The 21,405-nt window shown below is 39.8% G+C and overlaps 2 protein-coding genes across 2 annotated transcripts; one reads left to right on the top strand and one right to left on the bottom strand.

The window, feature by feature from the left end:
• Nucleotides 1-14,341: 14,341 nt before the first annotated feature.
• On the bottom strand, nt 14,342-17,825 carry LOC306771814 (retinol dehydrogenase 13). The gene is made up of 7 exons (XM_079261134.1): nt 17,552-17,825; nt 16,910-17,050; nt 16,542-16,733; nt 16,199-16,360; nt 15,908-16,024; nt 15,576-15,780; nt 14,342-15,405 (listed from the first exon to the last, which is right to left on the bottom strand). The coding sequence occupies exons 1-7, from the start codon at nt 17,625-17,627 to the stop codon at nt 15,309-15,311; spliced, it is 990 nt and encodes a 329-aa protein (XP_079117260.1). The 5' UTR covers nt 17,628-17,825; the 3' UTR covers nt 14,342-15,308.
• Nucleotides 17,826-18,991: 1,166 nt separating this feature from the next.
• Nucleotides 18,992-21,174, top strand: tmed3 (transmembrane p24 trafficking protein 3). Its single transcript, XM_079253079.1, has 3 exons — nt 18,992-19,171; nt 19,572-19,817; nt 20,289-21,174. Exons 1-3 carry the CDS (start codon nt 19,028-19,030, stop codon nt 20,520-20,522), a joined length of 624 nt encoding a protein of 207 aa, XP_079109205.1. The 5' UTR covers nt 18,992-19,027; the 3' UTR covers nt 20,523-21,174.
• The last annotated feature ends 231 nt before the right edge of the window (nt 21,175-21,405 follow it).

The following is a 21,405-nucleotide window of genomic DNA, read 5'->3' as shown; positions in this document are numbered from 1 at the left end:
GCCTTGTTATAATGGAGAGGAGCCCCTGGAAATCTATCTCATCCAAGTGCAGCTAGCAGCACAAATAAACAACTGGTCTGCAGCAGTACATGTTGCCCTTGCCCTGGAAGGTAAAGCCACAGAGATTCTTATCGGCCATTTCAGCCAAAAGAGCGGCTCAGTTGGCAGGCTGTAGAGAGAGCATTACACCAAAGTTTTGGCCGCCAGACTTAAGCTGATGATGCTCGGAATAAGCTGTTTAACCGACGAAGGAGGTGAGAGCATCGGTGCAGATCTTCGTCTTCATGCACGGCAGGGGTACCCCGCCTTTAGTGCTGATGCTCAAGAACAGTTGGCCCTCCAAGCTTTTATCCAGGGCCTCAAACCTGAAAGGCTCCAAGAGCATATTTTCCTCTGTGCTCAAAATACTTTGACTGAGGCCTTGAGTGAAGCTGAATGGGTCAAACATGTTTTGGGTGCAACTGAGCACACTCCCAATGACAGGCATAGAGCTTGACAAGTGGGTTATGAAGGTCCCTGGGACTCTGCCTGGAAGCACTGGCCCAAAGCCCCAAGGTGGGGGTACACCAAACTGTGAATCATCACTGTTGCTGTGGCACGAGCCAAGATGCTTGCAGAAAGGACCCTCCCAGGGACTGTTGCTTGCCACAGTGTTAGCCACAGCCCGTGGTTCCACAGTGGTTCTGTCAATTAAAGGGCCTTCCATGCTGACACATCCTGCCAAAGATGGTGAGTTCTCTGAACCATTACAACCATCTCAACTACCTTCTGCTAAAACTAGGCAAGCCATCGATGACCTATACCAACGAAGCAGTGAGGGTCCAGAGACAAATCAGAAATGCCAGCTACGAGAGCTGCTGGACCTGTTTTCTGACATCTTTGCTGCAAAAGATGAAGACTACACCCACACCAGTTTGGTGCAACATGAAATTGACATGGGTAAGGCACATCCCGTTTGTCTCCACCCATGTCGTCTGCCATTTGCCAAACAGGCTACAGCAGAGCAGAAAATCAAAGAGATGCTAGAAATAGGAATTATTGAGCCCCTGGGCAGCCCTGGTCCTGGTCAGGAAGAAGTATGGAACCTGGTGGCTTTGTGTTGACTATCGTCTCCTAAACCAAGTCACATGCAAAGACTCCTATCCTTTGCCCTGGGTGGATGATGCCCTCAACTATGTTGCTGGTTCCTGTTGGTTCAGCTCCCTTGACCTAAGGAGTGGCTACTGGCAAGTGGAGCTTTCACCAGATGCATGCCCCAAGACCTTAGTCCAAGGATTATGGCAATTCAATGTGATGCCTTTCAGACTTTCTAATGCCCCACCCACATTTAAACGTCTCATGATTAGGGTCTTGGCTGGCATTCCACAGAGCCACTGTGTGGTCTACTTTGATGACCTTCTTATCCATGCTACTGACTTCCAGCATGTGCTGGGCAACTTAAGAGATGTTTTCCATGCCATCCACCAAGCTGGTCTCCGTCTCAACCCCAAGAAATGTTATCTGTTCTAGCGAGAGACATCCTTTCTTTGTCATGTTGTCAGCGCAGCAAGGGTGGCTACTGTTCCAGCAAAAGTATCTGCTGTGAGAGACTGGTCGGTTCCCCGCAGCGCTGGTGAACTGCAGAGCTTCCTAGGATTAGCATTCTACTACTGGTGGTTCATCAGAGACTTTGCAAGCATTGTCAGTCCCCTTAATCAACTGGCCCAGAATGGAAAGGTGTTCAAGTGGAGTGCAGACTGTGCCCGAGCTTTCTCCAAGCTCCTGTTGGCACTCATCCAGGATCCTGTCTTGGCCTACCCTGACTTCCAGCAGCCTTTCATCATAGACACAGAGACCAGTAGTGTGGCTCTTGGATCAGTACTGTCGCAGGAGGGGGAACAGGGACAAAAAGGTCATTGCATACTTCAGTCATGTCCTCAGTCGTCCAAAGAGGAACTATTGTGTCACCCATCGGGAGCTGCTGGTTGTTGTCCTTGCCCTTCGTCACTTCCGTCTTCATATCTATGAAAAAAAGGTTCCTCTTATGCAATGACCATGCTTCCCTCACCTGGCTTCTCAACTTTAAAGAACCTGAAGGGCAGCTGGCTCAGTGGCTGGAGACACTACAGGACTATGATTTTAAAATCCACCACCAAGCTGGTCACCATCTTCTCAATGCAGATGCACTGTCTCGACGGCCCTGTGAGGTGAAGTGTCAACACTACCAGTATGCAGAAGAGTGGCACTCAGTGACTCCAGTGGTTGCAGCCCTGCGTAACAGCACAACGGACAATCACAACCGTCAGGAAAGTGATATAGTTGGTTAGCCCAGCACCATCTGTTGCCCTAATTTTTGAGGACATTAGTTTTGTACAACTGCAGCAGTACTAGAGTGATAACTCTGTCCTCAGCCACATCCAAGGGTGGATGGAGAGGGGCCAACGAAACTGGCCAGCAGTTTCTATGTTGAACACATTTACCAAAAGCTCTATACTCACAGTGATCCAGCCGTGTCAGCCGTGGTGGCATACTCTATCACCTTTGGGGGACCCCTGGCGGACACAGAGAAGTCTTCCAGCTTTTGGTGCCATGCAGCCTCAGGCCACAAGTTCTCCAACTTGTCCATGGTGCAGTAGGGGCTGGTCATTTTGGAGTTACCCAAACTCTTCAGCGCCTTTGATCACAATTTCACTGGCCAGGATGCCATCTAGATGTGGAATGTTACGTACATTGTTGTGACATCTGCACTGCCCAGAAGGGGCCAACCAGGCACTAACATGCCCCCTTGCAGCAGCATCCGGTGGGGGCCCCAATGGTATGTGTGGCTGTTGATGTTCTAGGGCCCTTTCCAGCCACAGAGCAGGGTAACTGCTACATATTGGTAGCCATGAACTATTTTACCAAGTGACCTGAAGCCTATGCTATCCCTGATCAGAGTGCCATCACTACCGCTGAGTGCCTGATGAATGAAATGTTCTGTCGCTTTGGTGTTCCAGAGGAACTGAACAGTGACCAGGGATGGAACTTTGAGGCCCAGGTTTTCAGTGAGGTGTGTCAATGGCTGGGCATCAAGAAAACCCGTACAACACCATTGTTTCCCCAAAGTGACGGACTGGTTGAGCAGTTTTATTGTACTCTAACCACCCAACTTGCCATTCTGACCAGCCAAAAGCAACAAGATTGGGACCTGCACCTGCCGCTGGTACTGTGAGTATATAGGACAGCGGTCCAAGGGTCTACAAAGTGCACCCCAGTAGTCCTCATGTTTGGACGTGAGCTTCGTACCCCTGTGGACTTAGTGTTTGGTTTGCCTCCTGAACCAGAGGTGATAGGTGAACCTGGTTTGGACTACCTTTATCAGCTCCAAGGACAACTCAAAAAAGTGCATGATCTAACCAGGCAGGCGCTTGCTGAGGCTGGGTTGAAACAGAAATGAGCCTATGACACTCATAGTAGAGGAGAGGATTTTGCTCCTTGGGCACATGCGTGGGTCTGCAGTCCAGAGAGGATAAGAGGCCTGTCTCCTAAACTGATGAGCCACTGGGTTGGACCACGCACTGTTGTTGAGAGGCTGTTGGATGTGGTGTATAGAGTTCAGTTAATGAAAAGGAACCGGATGGTGGTTCTCCACCGAGACAGACTGGCCCCTTACTGACCCCAGGCCCCATCTGAAAGTGTACCAAAGCTAGAGGACCATCCACAAGATCTTTTCCAGCTCTCAGAGCCTTTCAGGTGGGCTCGGCAGAGTCGCCAGTTACCCCTGCATTTCAAGGACCGCTAAAAAACAAAGACAGGCAGACGATGAAGTATGCCAAATCAAAAACAAACACTTTTTTGACCGAAATCTTTAAAAACCTCATTACAGATCATCTTTGCCCCTACAACAAAAATATTCTTTATGTACTTTTTTTTCTGGAAAGAAGCAAAAAGGACACTGACAATCCCCAGGGGGAAAATAAAACACACACACATTGTTTCTGACTCTACTGTTTCTACTCTGCTCAAAGTTCTGTAATTTTGTATGTTCTGTTTCCACTAATATGGCACACACAGATTCAGATTTCTGTAAGAGTCACTTTTATCAGCCTGAATGTGATGCTCGCCCTCTGGCGTTCAGACGCTAACAGTGACAGTGGAGACACGTCAGATCACAGTTCGCTGGGTTTGCCGTTTCAACCACCAGGTCCTGATGTGTGCTGGCAGCCCTCCATGATCACATTTCACCCTCCAGTGAACAGCAGGGGTGTAACACAGCGCAACAGCGGCCGCAGCTCTCGAAGCTTCACAGTGTTGTTTCTCATCTGTTCAGGCAAGGTTGACAAGCTCTCCTTCAGTTACAGATTTCTTTCTCTCGCTCACCTCCTAAAACACAGAGACATAGAGATTAACTTTTTAGTCCATTGCTTTAAAGTTTCTTATTACTGAATCAAATGTCTCCTTGGTTCATTCATTAAAATGTATCAGTATTAGAATAAAACTAGGAGATTGGGGTAAACAGCCAGTACAATTAATTAATAATACAGCAAAAGGAAGCCTTCCCACTGCCAGGCATTCTCTCCAAAAGTTAGAGTTGTTATACTATTTTTATTCTGTATTGGGTTTATTATTCATTTTTATGCACGTAATGGCTGGTTTAGTCAACCATCTAACGTCACACAGATTGCACAGGGCCTCACACCTCTCACTCCTTTGCTCCCCAATCTTAATAATGCATTTATTAAAGAGAAATGGTTACAATTTATAAAGTATTAAACCTTCTTTTATATTACCATTTTAGCTTTTCTTCTAATTTTTTGCTCAATTTTTTGCTTTTCTTTTCACACTTTACATGTTTAAAGCTCATTCTCCATTTTTATTTAAAAAATATTGAACAACAGATTTGAAACATTTTCAAAGTGATAAAGTACTTGAAGGTGACTGCAAACTCTAATCATATTCTTTTGTCTGTGTTGTCTTTCCAGGGCCCTGCGATGGACTGGCGAGCTGTCCAGGGTGTACCCTGCCTGTCGCCCAAAGCCAGGTGGGATAGGCTCCAGCTTCGCCGCAACCCTGAATTGGATTAAGCGGTTCAGAAAATGAATGAATGAATGTCTTTCCAGGTGTACACCATTTCCATGCCATCATAAAATACTCCTGCCAACTTTTGTTGCAAGAACTGTATCTCATTTGAGAACATGTCTGTCTGAGGCTCAACTTGTGAGCCAGAGGGTTTGGGTCCAGTTAAGGTCCAAATTAGATTAGTGACTTTTTGGGGCCATCTTGAATTCACCCAAAAAGGTGAAATAAGCATGAGGTAATACCAATACAACATTTTGTTATGAGAACATGTAAAACGTCAAAATCATGTGTTCGTACCACAGAAAATACTTTTGGGTTTAAGCTAATTCTATATACCTGCAAGGTTACACAGCCAAATGCTGCTGGTACTTAACAAGTGCTAAAACACTTCAGCATTCATACCAAATTACACTAATGTGAAGTTTGCAACAAAAAATGCATGTTTTTTTTTCAACATTATTTGTTAACATAGATATCAGTTTTTTGTATGGCTGCTAATATGACTGTTAAACAAAATACTCAGGTTTGATCCCCACCCAACCCCGCATTTCCTCAGTTCTGTCCCTTTTCAGCATTGTGGGATAAAATTGGCCAGACATAGCTAATCAGAAAAAAAATAGTTTCTGTGAGGCCCCAAATCTGAGAAAGTGGTGTCATGGAAACTGTGACAGATGTCTGTTAAGAAGAGCAGAGTCCTACAACAAACTGGGGTACTGTATAGTACAGGAATCCTCAGTCGGGTCCTCAACAGGTGACATCCTTCAGGCTTTACAAGTTTCCCTACTGCAACACAAATCAGTGGGTAATTAGCAGACATCAAGTCAAGCATAGAGCATAGAGCATCGAGCATAGAGCTTGACTTGATATCAAGGCAAGACAAGCAAATACAACTCAAGTTTATTTGAATTTCATATGTTATATAGAAGACAATTCAATGTGCTTTATATGTAACATTGAAAGCATAACAGGGTGCAAGAAGCATTAAAAACAAACTTTAAAAAAATATATCAAAAGAGAAAAAGCTAAGATAAAGTAGTAGTGGTAGTAGTTCTTCTTTCCTTCTGCACTAATTAAAAGGGTTTTTATTCTAATAGATTAATACTATGAATTTTATGTGTACAATGTCTTTAAAAGGCTTGTGTTTTGATAGATGGATGGTTTAATATACCTGTATCCGTTTTTGTACAAACCTAAATAATAAACAAATATGTGTAAATCCATATCCAGAGGTTTCTGTAGTTTAGACCAAACAGAGCAAACATTTTAAAAAGCCAATAGTCAAGCTTTGTTTGTCAGTGCAACATTTGGCTATTTAAAGTAATTCTTAACATATACATTTAACTCAGTGTCAGATTGGGTTTCTTTTTCTTTTCTTTTTTTTTTTTTTTTTTTTAAATTTCAGCTACTAGAAGGCTTCAATTGCACACTTGGACATATTGTGTCCATTTTTACAATGAGTTGACTTATTTTAAAGTCAGTTTTGGTGCCAATAATGGCGTCTCCTCCAGCACTTTCTGAATAATTGACCTCATGGTTTTAAACCAGACATTCATGTTTGAATGTCAGAAAGTACAAGTTTTCTTTTCTTCCTCATTCTCTAATTGAGCCAACCATGTTTTTAAACAAAAAAAACTTTGTAATTTAAAACATGTTGTCCAGTTGCAGAGCGTAACTCAGCCACATTTAGCTTTGGAAACTAGAAATTGCCAGCAGAGGTCAGTGTTAAGGTTGTGGGATGTGCCTGCACTCGTACCTCTCTCACCGACAGACAGTTGCTGCCACGCCTGTTTCGTTTTCAGACAACATGTGCACAACCCTCCTTTTAAATGATTGCCTGTGATGCAGTTTGTGTAAATTCTAAGTTGACAAATGATTGATGCTGATTGTAGCTGTAGTGATATCCTGAGTTTTTCTGCTGTGACATGAAAGCATGTTTGGGATTTCTGTGGGGGAAAAAAATGCCACAGATGTTTTCAGTGACTGATGTGAAGTAGTGGTTGTTTAATAATTTAGGTCTTGTGAGACTTTTTTTAAATTTGTTTCTGTATATGTTACCATCACTTTAATCCCTTTACAACTGAATTTATTTACAATTATATCAAAACAAAGTAATTGCAGCAGCCAAAATACCTTTTAAACATAAAAAGGTTTTCATTTCAGAGTAAATCCAGAGGTGGAGCAATGACTGCACTACAGATAACTGCTTTACAATTGTGTTAGAAAAGGAATTTCAGGACTTTTATCTATTACTATGTAGCATCTATCAAATAAAGCAACTATTGCACTGTTAAAACTCTCTCTTTACAGAGTTGTTAGTACGTTCAGAGACACCGTAAAAATAGTAAAAATGATGGCACATATATAGCAGCTGTACAAATACAACAGATTCTAAAAGAAATATGTACTCAAAAAAGAAATTTTTCAGAAATCATTTTGCAATGGCATCGTACACGCGCATTTTCTTGACAGTTGAATGTTCTCACGAAAAGAAATGTATTGCATCACGTCTTTATCCTTGAGGCTCCACCATTCAGGACGGTTAACCTGAGCCAATACATGTAAATTTCCTCCCACACAAACAGTTAATGGCTACAATCCCCTGAAATTTGACTTTTAGGATCAATAAGAAGTATTTGTTCTTTCTTGGTAGAAAGTGTATAACACGAATCTTTACAAGCGGGAAAATCTGCTGCAGAGCCAAAGGAAGTATGTGCGGACATTCCACTGGAGTCTATCCAGGAGAGGATTCAACACTCCAGGGGATGCTTGCCCCTTCTCTGCCTGGCTAAGGCCAACATGTGCTATGTGATGTGTAGACAACATTTTCAGGCCTGATGTAGACAGAACATAGAATATGAAGACGATACCGGAGGAAAACGGTTTGCTTTTGATTGTCTCTGTTAGGAATTGTTTATCCCACCAGTTTTTCATAATGTAAAATGTCAAACTTAAATAGAAACCAGTATAGATTATTTGCTGATTTTATTTCTCTGGATGGTTAAAATTTTCAAACACATTCAGAATGGTGAACGTGAACTAAATGAATTCACTGTCCTTTGTCTTTGGATGCTTTCTTACTGTACAAATATGAAAGAGTGAGTATTCACATGAACATTGTGGAGCAGACTGACGGGAGACTCGGGGCAAAGGGGTCAGGAATTTGTTCTCGCTAATCCCAGTGAGGGACGGAAGATGTTTTAGTAGATCTCTTCTACTCCACATGAGTAACCTGGCGTCTGATGTTCCCACAAAAAACCCCGGAACTGGATAAAGAGGAGCTGTTGCCTGTTTGCTTTGCACCAGACTTTCACACTGACGAGAGGAATTCAACTAAATAATCGACAACAATGCCAGCAGAGATAGCCTCAGCCCTTCCTCTGGCAATGGTATGCTAAGACATCACAAAACATCAAGCGCAGAATGTCAAACCATGCGGAAAAACGGCTGCATTTTATGAAATGGAGTAAAACTACGGGGGAAGAGTAAATTTTATGTAACTTTATGGATGCTGAAAAAAAAAATTATATATACATATATATATATATATATATATATATATATATATATATATATATATATATATATATATATATATATATAATTAGTTTAACATTGGACATTCAATAAGATACTAAATTAACTGTTTGCTTAATAGAAGGCAGTTTAGTCACCACATTTTGAGAGGTTTTCTCTTTCATTAATGTCACTTAATTCTGTTAAATGCTATTGTCCACAACACCACCACGAACAAATGTAGATATTCAACTTTATTTCAAATCCCTTTTAATTTAAAAATAAAGTAACTTAAGATTGCAATTGTCAATGTTTACCTAATTTGTTTAGAGTAGGTTTCCCATGTGCTATGGTTTTAAATTTAGGATTTTAAAACACTCATTGTAGCCTCTAATTTATATCCAACAAGACAAGAAGGTCCTTCTATGAGTATAAATATGGAAGATGACCTCTGACTTGAAGTATGGATGGGAAACACTTGTTGAAAAGTCCAGAGCAGTACACCGTGTGCTAAACCAGGCAGACAGCTGACTTAGCACCTCCCATGATGTCTATGTGCTCACTGAACAATGTCATTATTACCAGTGACAGAATACAGCCCCAGGGCCTATACCCCACCCATCTGAAAAACCCTCCACCCAGCCCAGCTCTAATATTCTTGTAGACACCCCTGCTCCTGATTCTGGTCCACCATTCCCCCTTCATTTCTCTTTCTGGCCTCTTAACAGTAAAACCAAAACTGCGAAACAATAAATGCCATTTCAATACCACATTAGTGTACAGGCATCAAAACCATAAGGCTGCTGACAGCGGTTATGATCCAACATGCTCCCTGTGTTTTCATTTATTTATGCGTCGCGGCTCCGCCCACACCTGTTATTTCCTGCCAGTACCTTTCTCTAACTTAAAGTAAATAACACCAATAAGCATTCAGACTTTACATTGACAGACTTTATACTTTACATTGGCTTTATTATTCATTTTCTGGAGTCAAAATGTCATGTCTTTATTCATTTGAATATATAAAAAAATTATTACTTTTTTTTCAGAGGTGGACATATACAGAAACTACTGTAAATCACTTTTATTTTTTTCAAGCATGAGTTATAATATAAGGAAAATATTGTCACATGGGTTTTGTGCATATTTATATTTCTTCTGCTTTGGGTCTGTTGGAGCACATAGATTTCTTTTGATAGATTTTCCACAAACAAACTTCTTTGCTTAAAAAGTTGGATAATTCATAATAAAAAAGAAAGAAAGTGACAATTTGCTCCTAAACTTCTGTGAAAATGGTAGAAATGTAGCATATAAAATGCTGAAACTGAAAGAAATATTTCAATTTTTGAAAACACTGAGTTGCATCTCATCCTCTTTTAATGACAGGGGATCAGTTGCTGTGCCTTTTTAAATTAAAATGCTATCCTATAACAAACATTACACTTTGTGTTGGCTTTAAAACAATAAACTAATGCGTTTCAATTAGAAGAAGAAGAAGAAATTTTATTTATATAGCACCTTTCACAGAAATAAAATCACAAAGTGCTTCACAGAGTGCAAAGGGGAACAGCAACAACACAAAAATAAACAAATGTACATTTGAAAAATCTGTATCTGTAGAAGACAGTCAACTAAAAGCTTGTCTAAATAAATACGTCTTCAGCTGCTTTTTGAAAGAATCAACAGTTTCAATCTCACGGAGGGAAAAAGGCAGGGCATTCCACAGTTTTGGAGCAACTGCCTGAAAGGACAAATCACCTCTGGTTTTAAAGCGGGTCTTTGGGACCATGAGGAGGTTTTGGCCCGAGGACCGAAGGGACCAACTGGAGCTGTAGGGTTGCAGCAACTCAGAGATGTACGAGGGGGCCTGGCCATGCAAAGCTCTGAACGTCAAGACCAAAATTTTAAAATCAATTCGGAATTTAATGGGGAGCCAGTGCAGAGAGTATAAAATTGGAGTAATGTGTGCGCGCCTACAAGATCCTGTTAAAAGCCTCGCAGCAGCATTTAGAACCAACTGAAGACGATTTAAAGCAGATTTGTTAAAACAAGTAAAAAGGGAATTACAATAGTCCAAGCGTGACGAAATAAAAGCATGAATCACCAATTCAACAACAGACCTTGATAAAATTGGCCTCAGCTTTGCGATGTTTCTCAAATGATAAAAACAGTTTTTTACCAAGAGTCTGGAATGGCTGTCAAGGGACAATGATTGATCAAACCAAACTCCAAGATTTCTTATGCTTGGCTGAACTGATGAAGCAAGAGAACCAAGATGGCCAGCAATTAAAGGAATTTTCTGCTCTGGGGCAATGATTAAAGTTTCAGTCTTTTGAGGATTTAGCTGAAGACAATTTTCCGTCAGCCACATCTTTACACTTGACAGACAATCCATTAACTCTGAAAGTGTATGCAACTCTGATTCCTTGAATGAAAAGTACAATTGGATATCATCAGCATAAAGATGATAGGACACATTTTTAAAAAGGCTGATGATTTTCTTCAGAGGGGTGATGTACAACAGAAACAAAATTGGGCCTAAAACCGACCCCTGAGGAACACCATACAGCAAAGGAGTAGCTTCAGACATAAAGTTATTCAAACACACAGAGAATGTCCTATCAGTCAAATAGGAGGACAACCACTTAAGGACAGTTCCAGAGATGCCAAACTCTTTGTTCAGTCTCTGAAGCAACAAGATGTGATCTACAGTATCGAATGCTGCAGACAAATCTAAAAGAATCAAAATAGAATATTCACCAGAGTCTGCAGCCATTCGGATGTCACTGGACACTTTAAGTAGGGCAGTCTCAGTAGAGTGCATCTTACGAAAGCCAGATTGAAATTTGTCCAACATGTCATTGGTGTATAGAAAAGTGGTCAGCTGCTCAGCCACCACCTTCTCCACAACTTTTGAAAGGAAGGGTAATTTAGATTACTCGGATCACAGGACATTTCTCCACTTTAGTTCAGTCAATATTTTCCAAGTTTGGTCTCAAAGACGCAGACATGAGTTTTAGATGAGTTTGAACTCAACTCATTTACAAATTGTTTCCTGATAATAGTTTTTAGAAGCAGATAAAAAGAATAGCATGGGGTCTATAATGCCATGAATTGAGACTCGAACAAGGGCTTGTTCTTGTTCTTATATTATGCAGTACTTTGACTGATGATTGGCATACTGACAGCCTTAATAAACCCCTGCATCCCCTTAAAATAAATTGCAACATAATGTTTTTTTCAAAGGTCTTTTATTTTATTTTATTTAAGTCATCTTCAGATATTTAACCACCTTCATTTATGCACCTTCCTGTCTAAATGAGGACTGAAGATCAAATCTGCAGCTGTAATTTTTGCGCATGGAAGATGACACAGTCTTTGTCACCGGGGCTGCTCTGACTCAGCTCTACACAAGTACAGACTCGTCCACTAGCAGACACGGCATGGGCTGATATGCCCTGATTCCTTTTAGGCCCACGAATGCAGCAAACCTGCATTCCCGCACCTGCCTGAGGCGTACACTGTTCATGTCTGTACTCTGGCAGAAAAACAGCAATTGAGAGATTGAGGGACTCAAAGGAAGAGAGGGAGGGAGATTGAGAGAAAGGCATAAGGAAAATGACCAGAATTGAAAGGTAGAGAGAGAGACACCTGCATACCAGAGGGGCAGACAACACAAATCTCTACTTCACACACATTCTCCGTAAGGCTTTATGATCTCCAGGGGGAGAAAACAGACAGATAATCTGAAGTTCTCTGCTGGGGGGGGAAGTACATGCCACTGCCTGCACCTGCGCTAACTGACACCACATGGTGTATGCTTTGGATTTAACCGTGGTTCCTGGAAAACCTTTAGCTGCTTTTATTCACAAAACTGTTGCTTGATCAAAAACGCTTCTTGGTGATTTCTATATTTGCACTTCAGACAGCTTTCTAGGCACAAAGAAACAGTTGTCATTCTCACAGAGAGGTTTCACTGGTTTCACATGTTTTGCTTTTGTTCACAGTGACGCTTATCAAAAGGCATTCCATGTGATTAAAAGAAAACAGTGTGCTCTAAGAAAGAATTGAAGTGAAAAGCAGCGTAGTTTGTTTGTTTGTGGAAGTGAAAAGGAGTTATTTCCTTCACCTTGTGTGCGAGTGTCAGGACAGCAAATAGTCAACAGAAGTCTCACTTTCTAGGAGCAGCTGAATACCAGAGAAGCTGACAGGTATGTATACACTGGAATGTGCTTCTCAGCCACACCTGTGTGGAGCACGCCCACCAAACCTGGTCCCTTGCATCCTACTGGCTGATCTCACCCATGACAGACAACTGTAAGTACTACTTGGCTCAGGTCTTCCCAAGCTAGGGGGCAGGTATGGTGAGTTTTCAGCATGAACCAATGGCAGCCGAGAAAACCCTGCTGACCAGGCGGGGCTGCAGTTAAATAAAACTCATCAATGGGGTGGGTCTCAAAAATTTGTCAGCAGTCAAACAGTGAAGGGCTACTGCCGCTGGAACCCACTTCGACTGGTCAAAGCTTAACTGGCCCTCTGCTGTGTGGGGATCTGAGGAAGTGGCAGAGATGACTGATGCCCTCGCTGGCCGAATGAAGGAAATGAAATGGCAAATCCTTTGTGCTTGAACTCTCAGGACCTTCACTTTCAGGACTTTGAGGAAAGCAAAACCGGCTTTGTTTAAAAAGAAAAACTACTTGGGGTTTGGAAAACTTCTGTACAGACTTTCAAATCTCAAGAGTCATTTTCGTCCTGAAAAGCGATAGGTCCTTCATCCATGTATGAGGGGATGAAATGCTGTTGTGGTACTGTGGTCACTCACATCTCCTTATCACTTTTCCAGCCCAGCTATAGACTCTGTATCCGTTGGACGGAGAACTGATAAGGGCATGTGCATGACATTACCTACAGATACTGGAGAGCCGACTTCTGAGCAGGGAGCTTGAGGGGTAATTCATCCATTCAATTTATTACTGATGTTCTGAGGGTTGTTATTCTGCAGCTGAACAGACATTTAGTTGGTTGATTAGAGCTTTTTTTTTTTAAGCTAGTCTGTAATGTTAGAAAAAAAGAAGCTAAAAGTTGTAAAACGTGTGAGAAACTTGTGTACATTATGTCTGCATTGTGCCATGTCTTGTAATTTTCCAATGATGAGCATTTAAAAAGAAAAAAAAAGTGCAAGTTTAGACTGCTACTGCAGGACTGAACAAAAATGGGACATATAAAAGTACAGGATGCTCTTTCACAACCAGTGTGGTGACATCCTGATACAGTCAAGCTAACTTTAACCATTAGCTGTACACTGTGGATGGCATTACCAACGGAGTACATAAACGGGTAAGTAAATTCTGTGTTTTATGTTTAGGATTATGATATGGAAATGCACAAAATATACATTTCTAGACTTTAATTAGTTCTCAGGCAGTTCTGAAAATGAACAAGTTGCTTCTTGTACAGATAGATAATGGCCTAAAGCAGGTAAAATGAAATATGTTAGTGCTTAAAAAAAAAAAAAAAAGACAGGATTTGCTTCTCTAGAGAAAATGTCTTTAGTTATCAGATAAGAAACAATTTACTTTTTTTTTATTCTACTTAAAACTGCTTTACCGAGCTGAATCTGAAGCCTGATAAACTAATCACAAACAGGTTACTATCAAGTCTCAAACATCCCTGAAACTTTCAAAGCTTAAGATGTTGTTAGTATTTTTACTTGTTTTTAATGCTTGTATGATTCTGAGTTTGCTCCTGTAATTTAGAAAAGACTAAAAGAAATGTTGTTTTTCATCAAATATTTATTGATAAAATATTTCACTGCTGGTAATTTCCTGTTATACATTTCCTTCACCGTATGTTCAGTAGACAACTTCACATACTGGTTAATGTTCACTGTAAATAATAAGCAGAACAAAACCTTCTCGTCATCACACAAAAAAACAGCACTTTCATGAAAAACACGAACGTGCGCGCACGCACACACACACACGCACACACACACACACACACAAACACTAACACACACTGCGGGTGCTCAGTGAGCTGATGAGTCCTCTGGGTAGATGGGGTGCATACTAACTGCTCTGAGCCCCGAGGCATCCACTCCTCCCTACACCTGGTGGAAGATCATCTCTCCACTCAAGCGCAACAATCTTCTCACCTCTATCAGCACAGGGTCAAAGGTCACTTCCTTTATGCAACACATTCTACCTTTTGTTTCATATGACTTCAAACCTGATGTGATCCTAATTTATGATTCCACATTGATTATACAAACAACGTGTTGCTTTTCCTGGATGTTTGCAAATGTTAAATGCGAATAATAAAAACAGCTTTTTTAAGCTCTTAATAGTGTCTTGTAAATTGGAGAAATGACTGAGTGTTTTGAAACTGTGAACAGAAATGAAAACAATCAACCTCAATGTTAGATTAGTTAACTTATATTACCTTATTTGGATAAAACATAGTGGCACAAGCATAGACATAGCGCAAATTATAAGATATTTAAAAAAATACATATGAAAAAAACAAAGCATGATTTATAAGAGGGGTCAGGTGACTAGACATGGAGTATATTAGTGCAAAATGTTGTGCTCAACCCCTTTATCTTTAAAATATATGAGCAAATGAATCTCATTAAATAAGACTGCCCTTCAACATGTTAGACAATTATAATGAATTGGGGCAAATTATTCACCCTTTCAAACAAGGCTGCTCACACCATCAGCAGGCAGGACTGGTAGCAACATGGCAGACTGCTGTGTTTAAGCCAGACCCACCATGGACGCACTGAGCTCCCACAGCTTTTTGGCGGCGGCGTCATCCAGAGCCTGCGGCGCAGGCATTTTGGGGGCACAATCACTGTACAGAGGGATAAATAGATCAATTTTACAAATATTTTTGTTGTTGATGTTGATTTTGAGAAAATTTGATGTCATCCACTTTGAGAAATGTGAGTGAATTAAAATGGCCATCAAAACATATCTTTAAAAATTTCCCAGTAGACTTCGTTCACTGTCAGATATACTTACCTGTAGTATAAACCACTCTCTTTTGCCAGGCTCTCATCCACAGCACAGTAGATGGTGGTCTGGGCTCCTTCCCAGGGCCTTTTGACTATCATCATAAAGAGGGAAGCTAAGACCCTCTTCCACAGAGCTAAGGTGTGGAGCAGATGGCGACCTAACTCTGTCCGAATAACCCCTGGGTGGAGACTGTACACAGTCACACCAGTGCCTAATAAGAGGGATCCATTGAATCATATGTTAGTTGATATGCACAGAAAAATGACTGCTGTTAACTCTAAAAATAATAGTCAACATCAACAGGAACATTCGTTTCATTAACAAGCACTGGACATTACCTTGAAGTCTCGCAGCCAGTTCTCTGCCAAAGAGGACATTGGCCAGCTTGCTTTGACGGTAGCTTTCTTCAGGTTTGTAGTTCTTATCGAGGTTAATGTCATCAAAGTGTATACAACCTTCAAGAAACAGCTTGGAATAGTCATCATGCAAAAACTACATATTGTGAAAATATATCATCAAGATTAGTTATTTAAGATAAAACTGTGGACTGAAATTAAAATGTTTGTCTTTAGATTTTTTTTTTAAAGAAAAAAGATTTAAAAAAATATGTACAGATAAAGGGATTTTACCTCTCTCATGTGCCAGGCTGGACACAATGACGATGCGACTCGGAGTGGACTTCTGCAGCATGTCAAGGAGCAAATTGGTGAGAAGAAAATGGCCCAAGTGGTTGACACCAAACTGCATTTCAAAACCATCCTCAGTAATCCACTTGGGACACATCATAATACCTAAGAATAAAATCATAATAATATGATACAAAAGAACACATTTATACTTTTACAAATAAAGGACCCAGAATATATTCTACTGCATTGCTGCCAGGTACGCCTAAATTAAAGCACTTGTTTCCCCTCCAAGAATCGAAGTCAATTCTGCTGAAAAAAATTAAGAAAAAACACTGGGAGATACCTGCATTGTTAATGAGGATGTCCAGGTGCTCCTCATTCTCTTGGACATCTTTGGCCAGGTCCCTGACGGACTGCAGTGAGGCAAGGTCCAGTTTCTTTACCACCACGTTGCCATTCCCACTTCTCTGACGGATCTCATCTGCTGCTGTGTTGGCTCTCTTCATGTCTCTGCAAGCAAGGATCACTCTGGCTCCTTAATGAAGGAAAGAAACATTGATAATGAATTTAATATTGACATGTTCACACAGGACAAAGAGCTAGTCCGGTAATAACCAAGTACTATCTACTTATCATCGATTATCTCTGTAGAGCCCAGATTTAAGTTCTCCAGTGCTTTACACAATACAAAAGAGGGTGTCCACAGTCTACCTCTCTGGGCCATGTCCACGGCCGTTTCCTTCCCAATGCCAGTGTTGGCTCCTGTTATCAGGACTGTTTTCCCATACAGCCTGGCCCTGCTACGACATACCCCCCCTGCCATCCATCTTCGCAAGGCTACCACACCAACCCCTGCAAGAAAATGTTGACAAATATAACAGATCAAATATAGTCTAAATAAGCCTAAAAGGTCATTTTTTTAAAATATTCATTATCATTTGCCCATATATTTGTTTAATATTTCTATGTTTATTTACCCTTGAAAAATGTAAGTAGGTTCAAATTCATTTACACGAGTATAAAACATTATTTTTTATACGTTTGAGCCACTAAATGTTGATGCATATTAATAATGGTGAAATACTAAAATGTTCTTAAAGATTAACTATATTCAAAGGCACCTACATGTATTCTAGTTACTGTACAGCCATCGCTTCTGTCATGATGTAAGGCTATCTACCTGAAAAACAGGTTTCTACATGAACTATGACCTCGTGACAAGGTGGACTACACAATGCTATCCAGTGGACATTGTCAGTAGCAGTCTGTTTTCTTGTATTGGTTGTAGAGAAAATTCCAAAAGGCACAAAACATTGCATTACACATTGTATTATAATGGAAGGACTGATTTACCTGCTACAACAGCGACTGTGATGCCGGTTGCATGGCTATCTACAAAATCCTTGATAGCGTTTGCGTAGTTTTGCATATTTTTAGGCAGTTCGCCAAAAAAAAAAATGTGTACAATATAAAATAACCGCTAATTTAGACTTAAATTGAACGCTTAGGTGGAAATGATGTCGTAGTCTGGATAAAAACAAAGCAAATACTGACAAAATTATTCAAATAGATGTTTTCTCTTCTGTATTTTGCATAGATGTTCTGTTTGGTATTTTGTAATGTAGACTCACATGCGGAAGTGGGGGCGTGGCACGCAAGCACAGAGATTTTCAGAGTAATAGTACTGTTTGAGGAGTAGTCAGCTGTCACAATCAGCATTTCTGCATTGCTTTGTTTATGTTAGATGTTAAATTAATTTTATTCATTGTTTTTTTTTTGTTGTTGTTGTTGTTGTTGGTTTTTTTTTTTGTTATCTCGTGCTGAGATAAAAAAAAAATGTATGAGTATAATTTGATTCAATAAGCTGCTGACATAATCTTACACACAGGTGACCATGTAGTCCAGGTACGAAGGTTAATTCCGCAACTTTATACTTCTTCCTGTGCAGCGGCGGAATATCAAAGGTTGACCTTGGAATTTACCATTGATTTATTATTCGTTTTATGTAAACTAAAGTTGTTTCCACCAGCCAATGGGACTGAAGGCCTTTGAAAAGGTTGTTCTAGTGTGTACTGGACAAAAAAAAAACAAAAAACAAAACCCTTCTATTTTTTTAATCTATCTATCTATCTATTATATATATATACATATATATATATATATATATAGAGAGAGAGAGAGAGAGAGAGAGAGAGAGAGAGAGACTTTCTGTTTAGTTTTTTTATGACACTATTTAAACACATTTGATAAACAAATAAATAAATAATTTCTTAAAAGAAAAATATAAATGTTCTAAAAGAGCCCAGCTTTATTAGTTTTTATCAACTTATCGCAGGCTGCCGCGCGTGTTAAGATGCGTCATGCTCTGACAGGTAACCAAACCCAACTGGCCCAAATTGCCTAAAAACATTGTAAAGTGTTGTGTGCATAAAAAGGCTAAATAGAACTTTATTTACTTATTTGTTTAATGTTTGTTACTCAGAAAAGGAAAAAAAAAAAGACGGGAAAAAAAACCTTTTTGAAAACAATATACCTCCGATGTGATGCTCTTACTGCTTCAAATCACCATCGTGTCTGTTATAGCTTACTTTGCCGTGTTCTATATTTAATATATATCAAATATCTTTACCCAAAACGAGGAAGATTTTTCTGAATCTTGTCAAATTTATTTTCGTGGCAGTTGTCACTTTATTTTGACCACAAAACATGCAGAACTGTCCCGGAAGTTCCTTTCGCTCGCGCCACGTCAGAGCTGCACCGCTGTTATCGTCAACATCACTGTAAAAGGGAGCCGCTACATCTTATTTAAGCTTTATTTCTGCTTTAATTATGCATTACGTGGGACTGTGCTGCTGGCTGCTGTCTGTTTGTATGGCGTTTGGGACTGAGCTTACATTTGAACTCCCTGACAATGATAAGCAGTGTTTCTACGAGGAACTAGAGAAAGACGTGAAGTTTGACGTAGACTTCCAAGTGAGTTTGTATGAAAACTTGTAAACGGCGCAGTGTGTCTGTGGATGTGTGTGCAAGATGCTGACAAACTTACTCTTATATTGAGGCAAGTAAATTAGTGGTTTTTCGTTTGTTTTGCTTCATTTTTATTTATTTATTGCTTATTTTACTTGTGTCCCAGAAAGTGAGGATATGTGGGTCAGTTGCTTTAAAAAAGTGCATCACTAGTGAATGTCAATTTTACTTCTTGTCAATATGTGAACTAAAACAAAAATGACTTTAGAGTGAAACTTCCTGTTACCTAATTGCATGGTCAGTTCAGTATTAGAAAAGTCCATAATATATGAAGTAGCATATGTTACACTGTCACAATTACTCATTGTGTGGTTATCAATTTGTTTTGTATTTTGATAACTTTTAGGTAATTGCGGGAGGCAACTATGATGTGGACTGCTTTGTCACTGACCCCCAAAATAATGTCTTGTACAATGAAAGGAAGAAGCAGTATGACAGCTTCTCTCACACCACATCAATGAGAGGAGTCTACAAGGTCTGCTTCAGCAACGAGTTCTCCACTTTTACACATAAAATAGTGTACTTGGACTTTCGCAACGGTGAAGAGGAACCTCTTCTACAGAGCATGACCAGAAGTACAGCACTGACTCAAGTAAGTCTGAAGAACATGGTGCATTATTTGGAGAGAGCTACAGCAGGCAAACAAATAAGAAACAATAAGATCATTCTTTCGTGTCAAACTATGAACCAAACTGACAAGACACCAAAGCTAATAATATTAAGATGTTTCATAATATGTTGCCTATGTGGTAAGTGTGAAAACACTGCATTATTACTCGGCATTTCAGTGATAAAGCAATTTAAATAAAGTTCACTGGGTGGCGCCAAAGTTGTCTTGGATTTGATCACATTTAGGTCAGAAGGCAAAACTTGAAAAACAACTAAATTTTTTGCATCTTAATAGCATGTATTTTGAATTTTTAAAATTGTATTTTTTTGTTTTTAAAATTCTTTATTAATTCAAGATGACAGAATATGAAATATATTTTTTCTTGTTCCATTCCTATGGGTTCCTTGGTTATTTGACATTTCATTTGTTTTGTATTGACCTCTCTGCTTTCAGCTGGAGTCATCCTGTGTTGCCATTCATGAGGTCTTGAAGGTGGTGGCCGAATCGCAGACATGGTACAGGCTAAGAGAAGCCCATGACCGCATGAAAGCAGAGCACCTCTTCCAGCGGGTGACTTACTGGTCCATTGGAGAGACTGTCCTGCTGTTTGTCCTTGGTGTTGGTCAAGTCATGTTACTGAAGAGCTTCTTCAGTGAAAAGAAAGGCTCTGTAGTGGCCACGACTTAGAACTAACTGCTCCTGATCTGCCTTGAGGCAGTGAACGTTTGCCCAGGTGACTGTCCATTTGGACAAGAAGTACATGCTGTATGTTAGTGTCTTTAACAAGGTTTTGTTAAATAGATCAAGATATTATTCTGTTCCCAACTGCTCACTCAAACTTGATTTCTTTCTTTGTGTTTGTTTTTGTTTACGAGCTGAACTGAGAAGAACCACCATATATGCATTTGTTGATGTTTGTCAACATTTCTGTGGGTATTTATGATAATGTAGTAGAAATACAACACAAGCAGGTTTTGTTAGATCCACTCAGAGATGCCCAAACCTTTGTGAGTTTTTATATTGATGCTCAGCAGTTACAGTAAAAATTGAGGCACATTGGTAGAAACTAAAGAGGCATTGCTAATGTTCTCTTATTTTGTTTCTACTTGCGTCTACTATGCTTATTGTTACAATCTTTATAAACCTTGTCTCTCTTAAGTCCTTGTGTGTGTCGTACAAAGTGCCTTAATACAAATTTTTCCCTTTGTGTATGAAATTTATTGATTTTAATTTAAATATTTGTCATTTTGTTATTACAATGTGATTGGATTCTCAGTTTTCCACAATTCATTTCACATTATTGGACCATAGATAGGGACCATTTATATGTATTTTCTAAAATCCAAATATGTTTTCAAACCAATCTGTATTGTTGTCAAAACATAAAGATGTAAATGCAAGACTGAGTGGAGTGTCTTTATTATCACTATGCTATGATTTTAATTTTGAATATATATATACAGTTGTGCTCATGTTTATTCATACCCTTTCATAAAAGAAGGAAAAAAACAGCTGCCTGTAAAATAAGCTGAAATTGACTGAAGTAATAATAAAACATTTATAAAAATCA

This window comes from Telmatherina bonti (assembly GCF_933228915.1).
Source record: "Telmatherina bonti genome assembly, chromosome: 1".
In the NCBI taxonomy this organism is placed as follows: domain Eukaryota; kingdom Metazoa; phylum Chordata; class Actinopteri; order Atheriniformes; family Telmatherinidae; genus Telmatherina; species Telmatherina bonti.
Note: the sequence above shows the minus strand (reverse complement) of the source record. Positions and strands in the feature narration are given on the sequence as shown.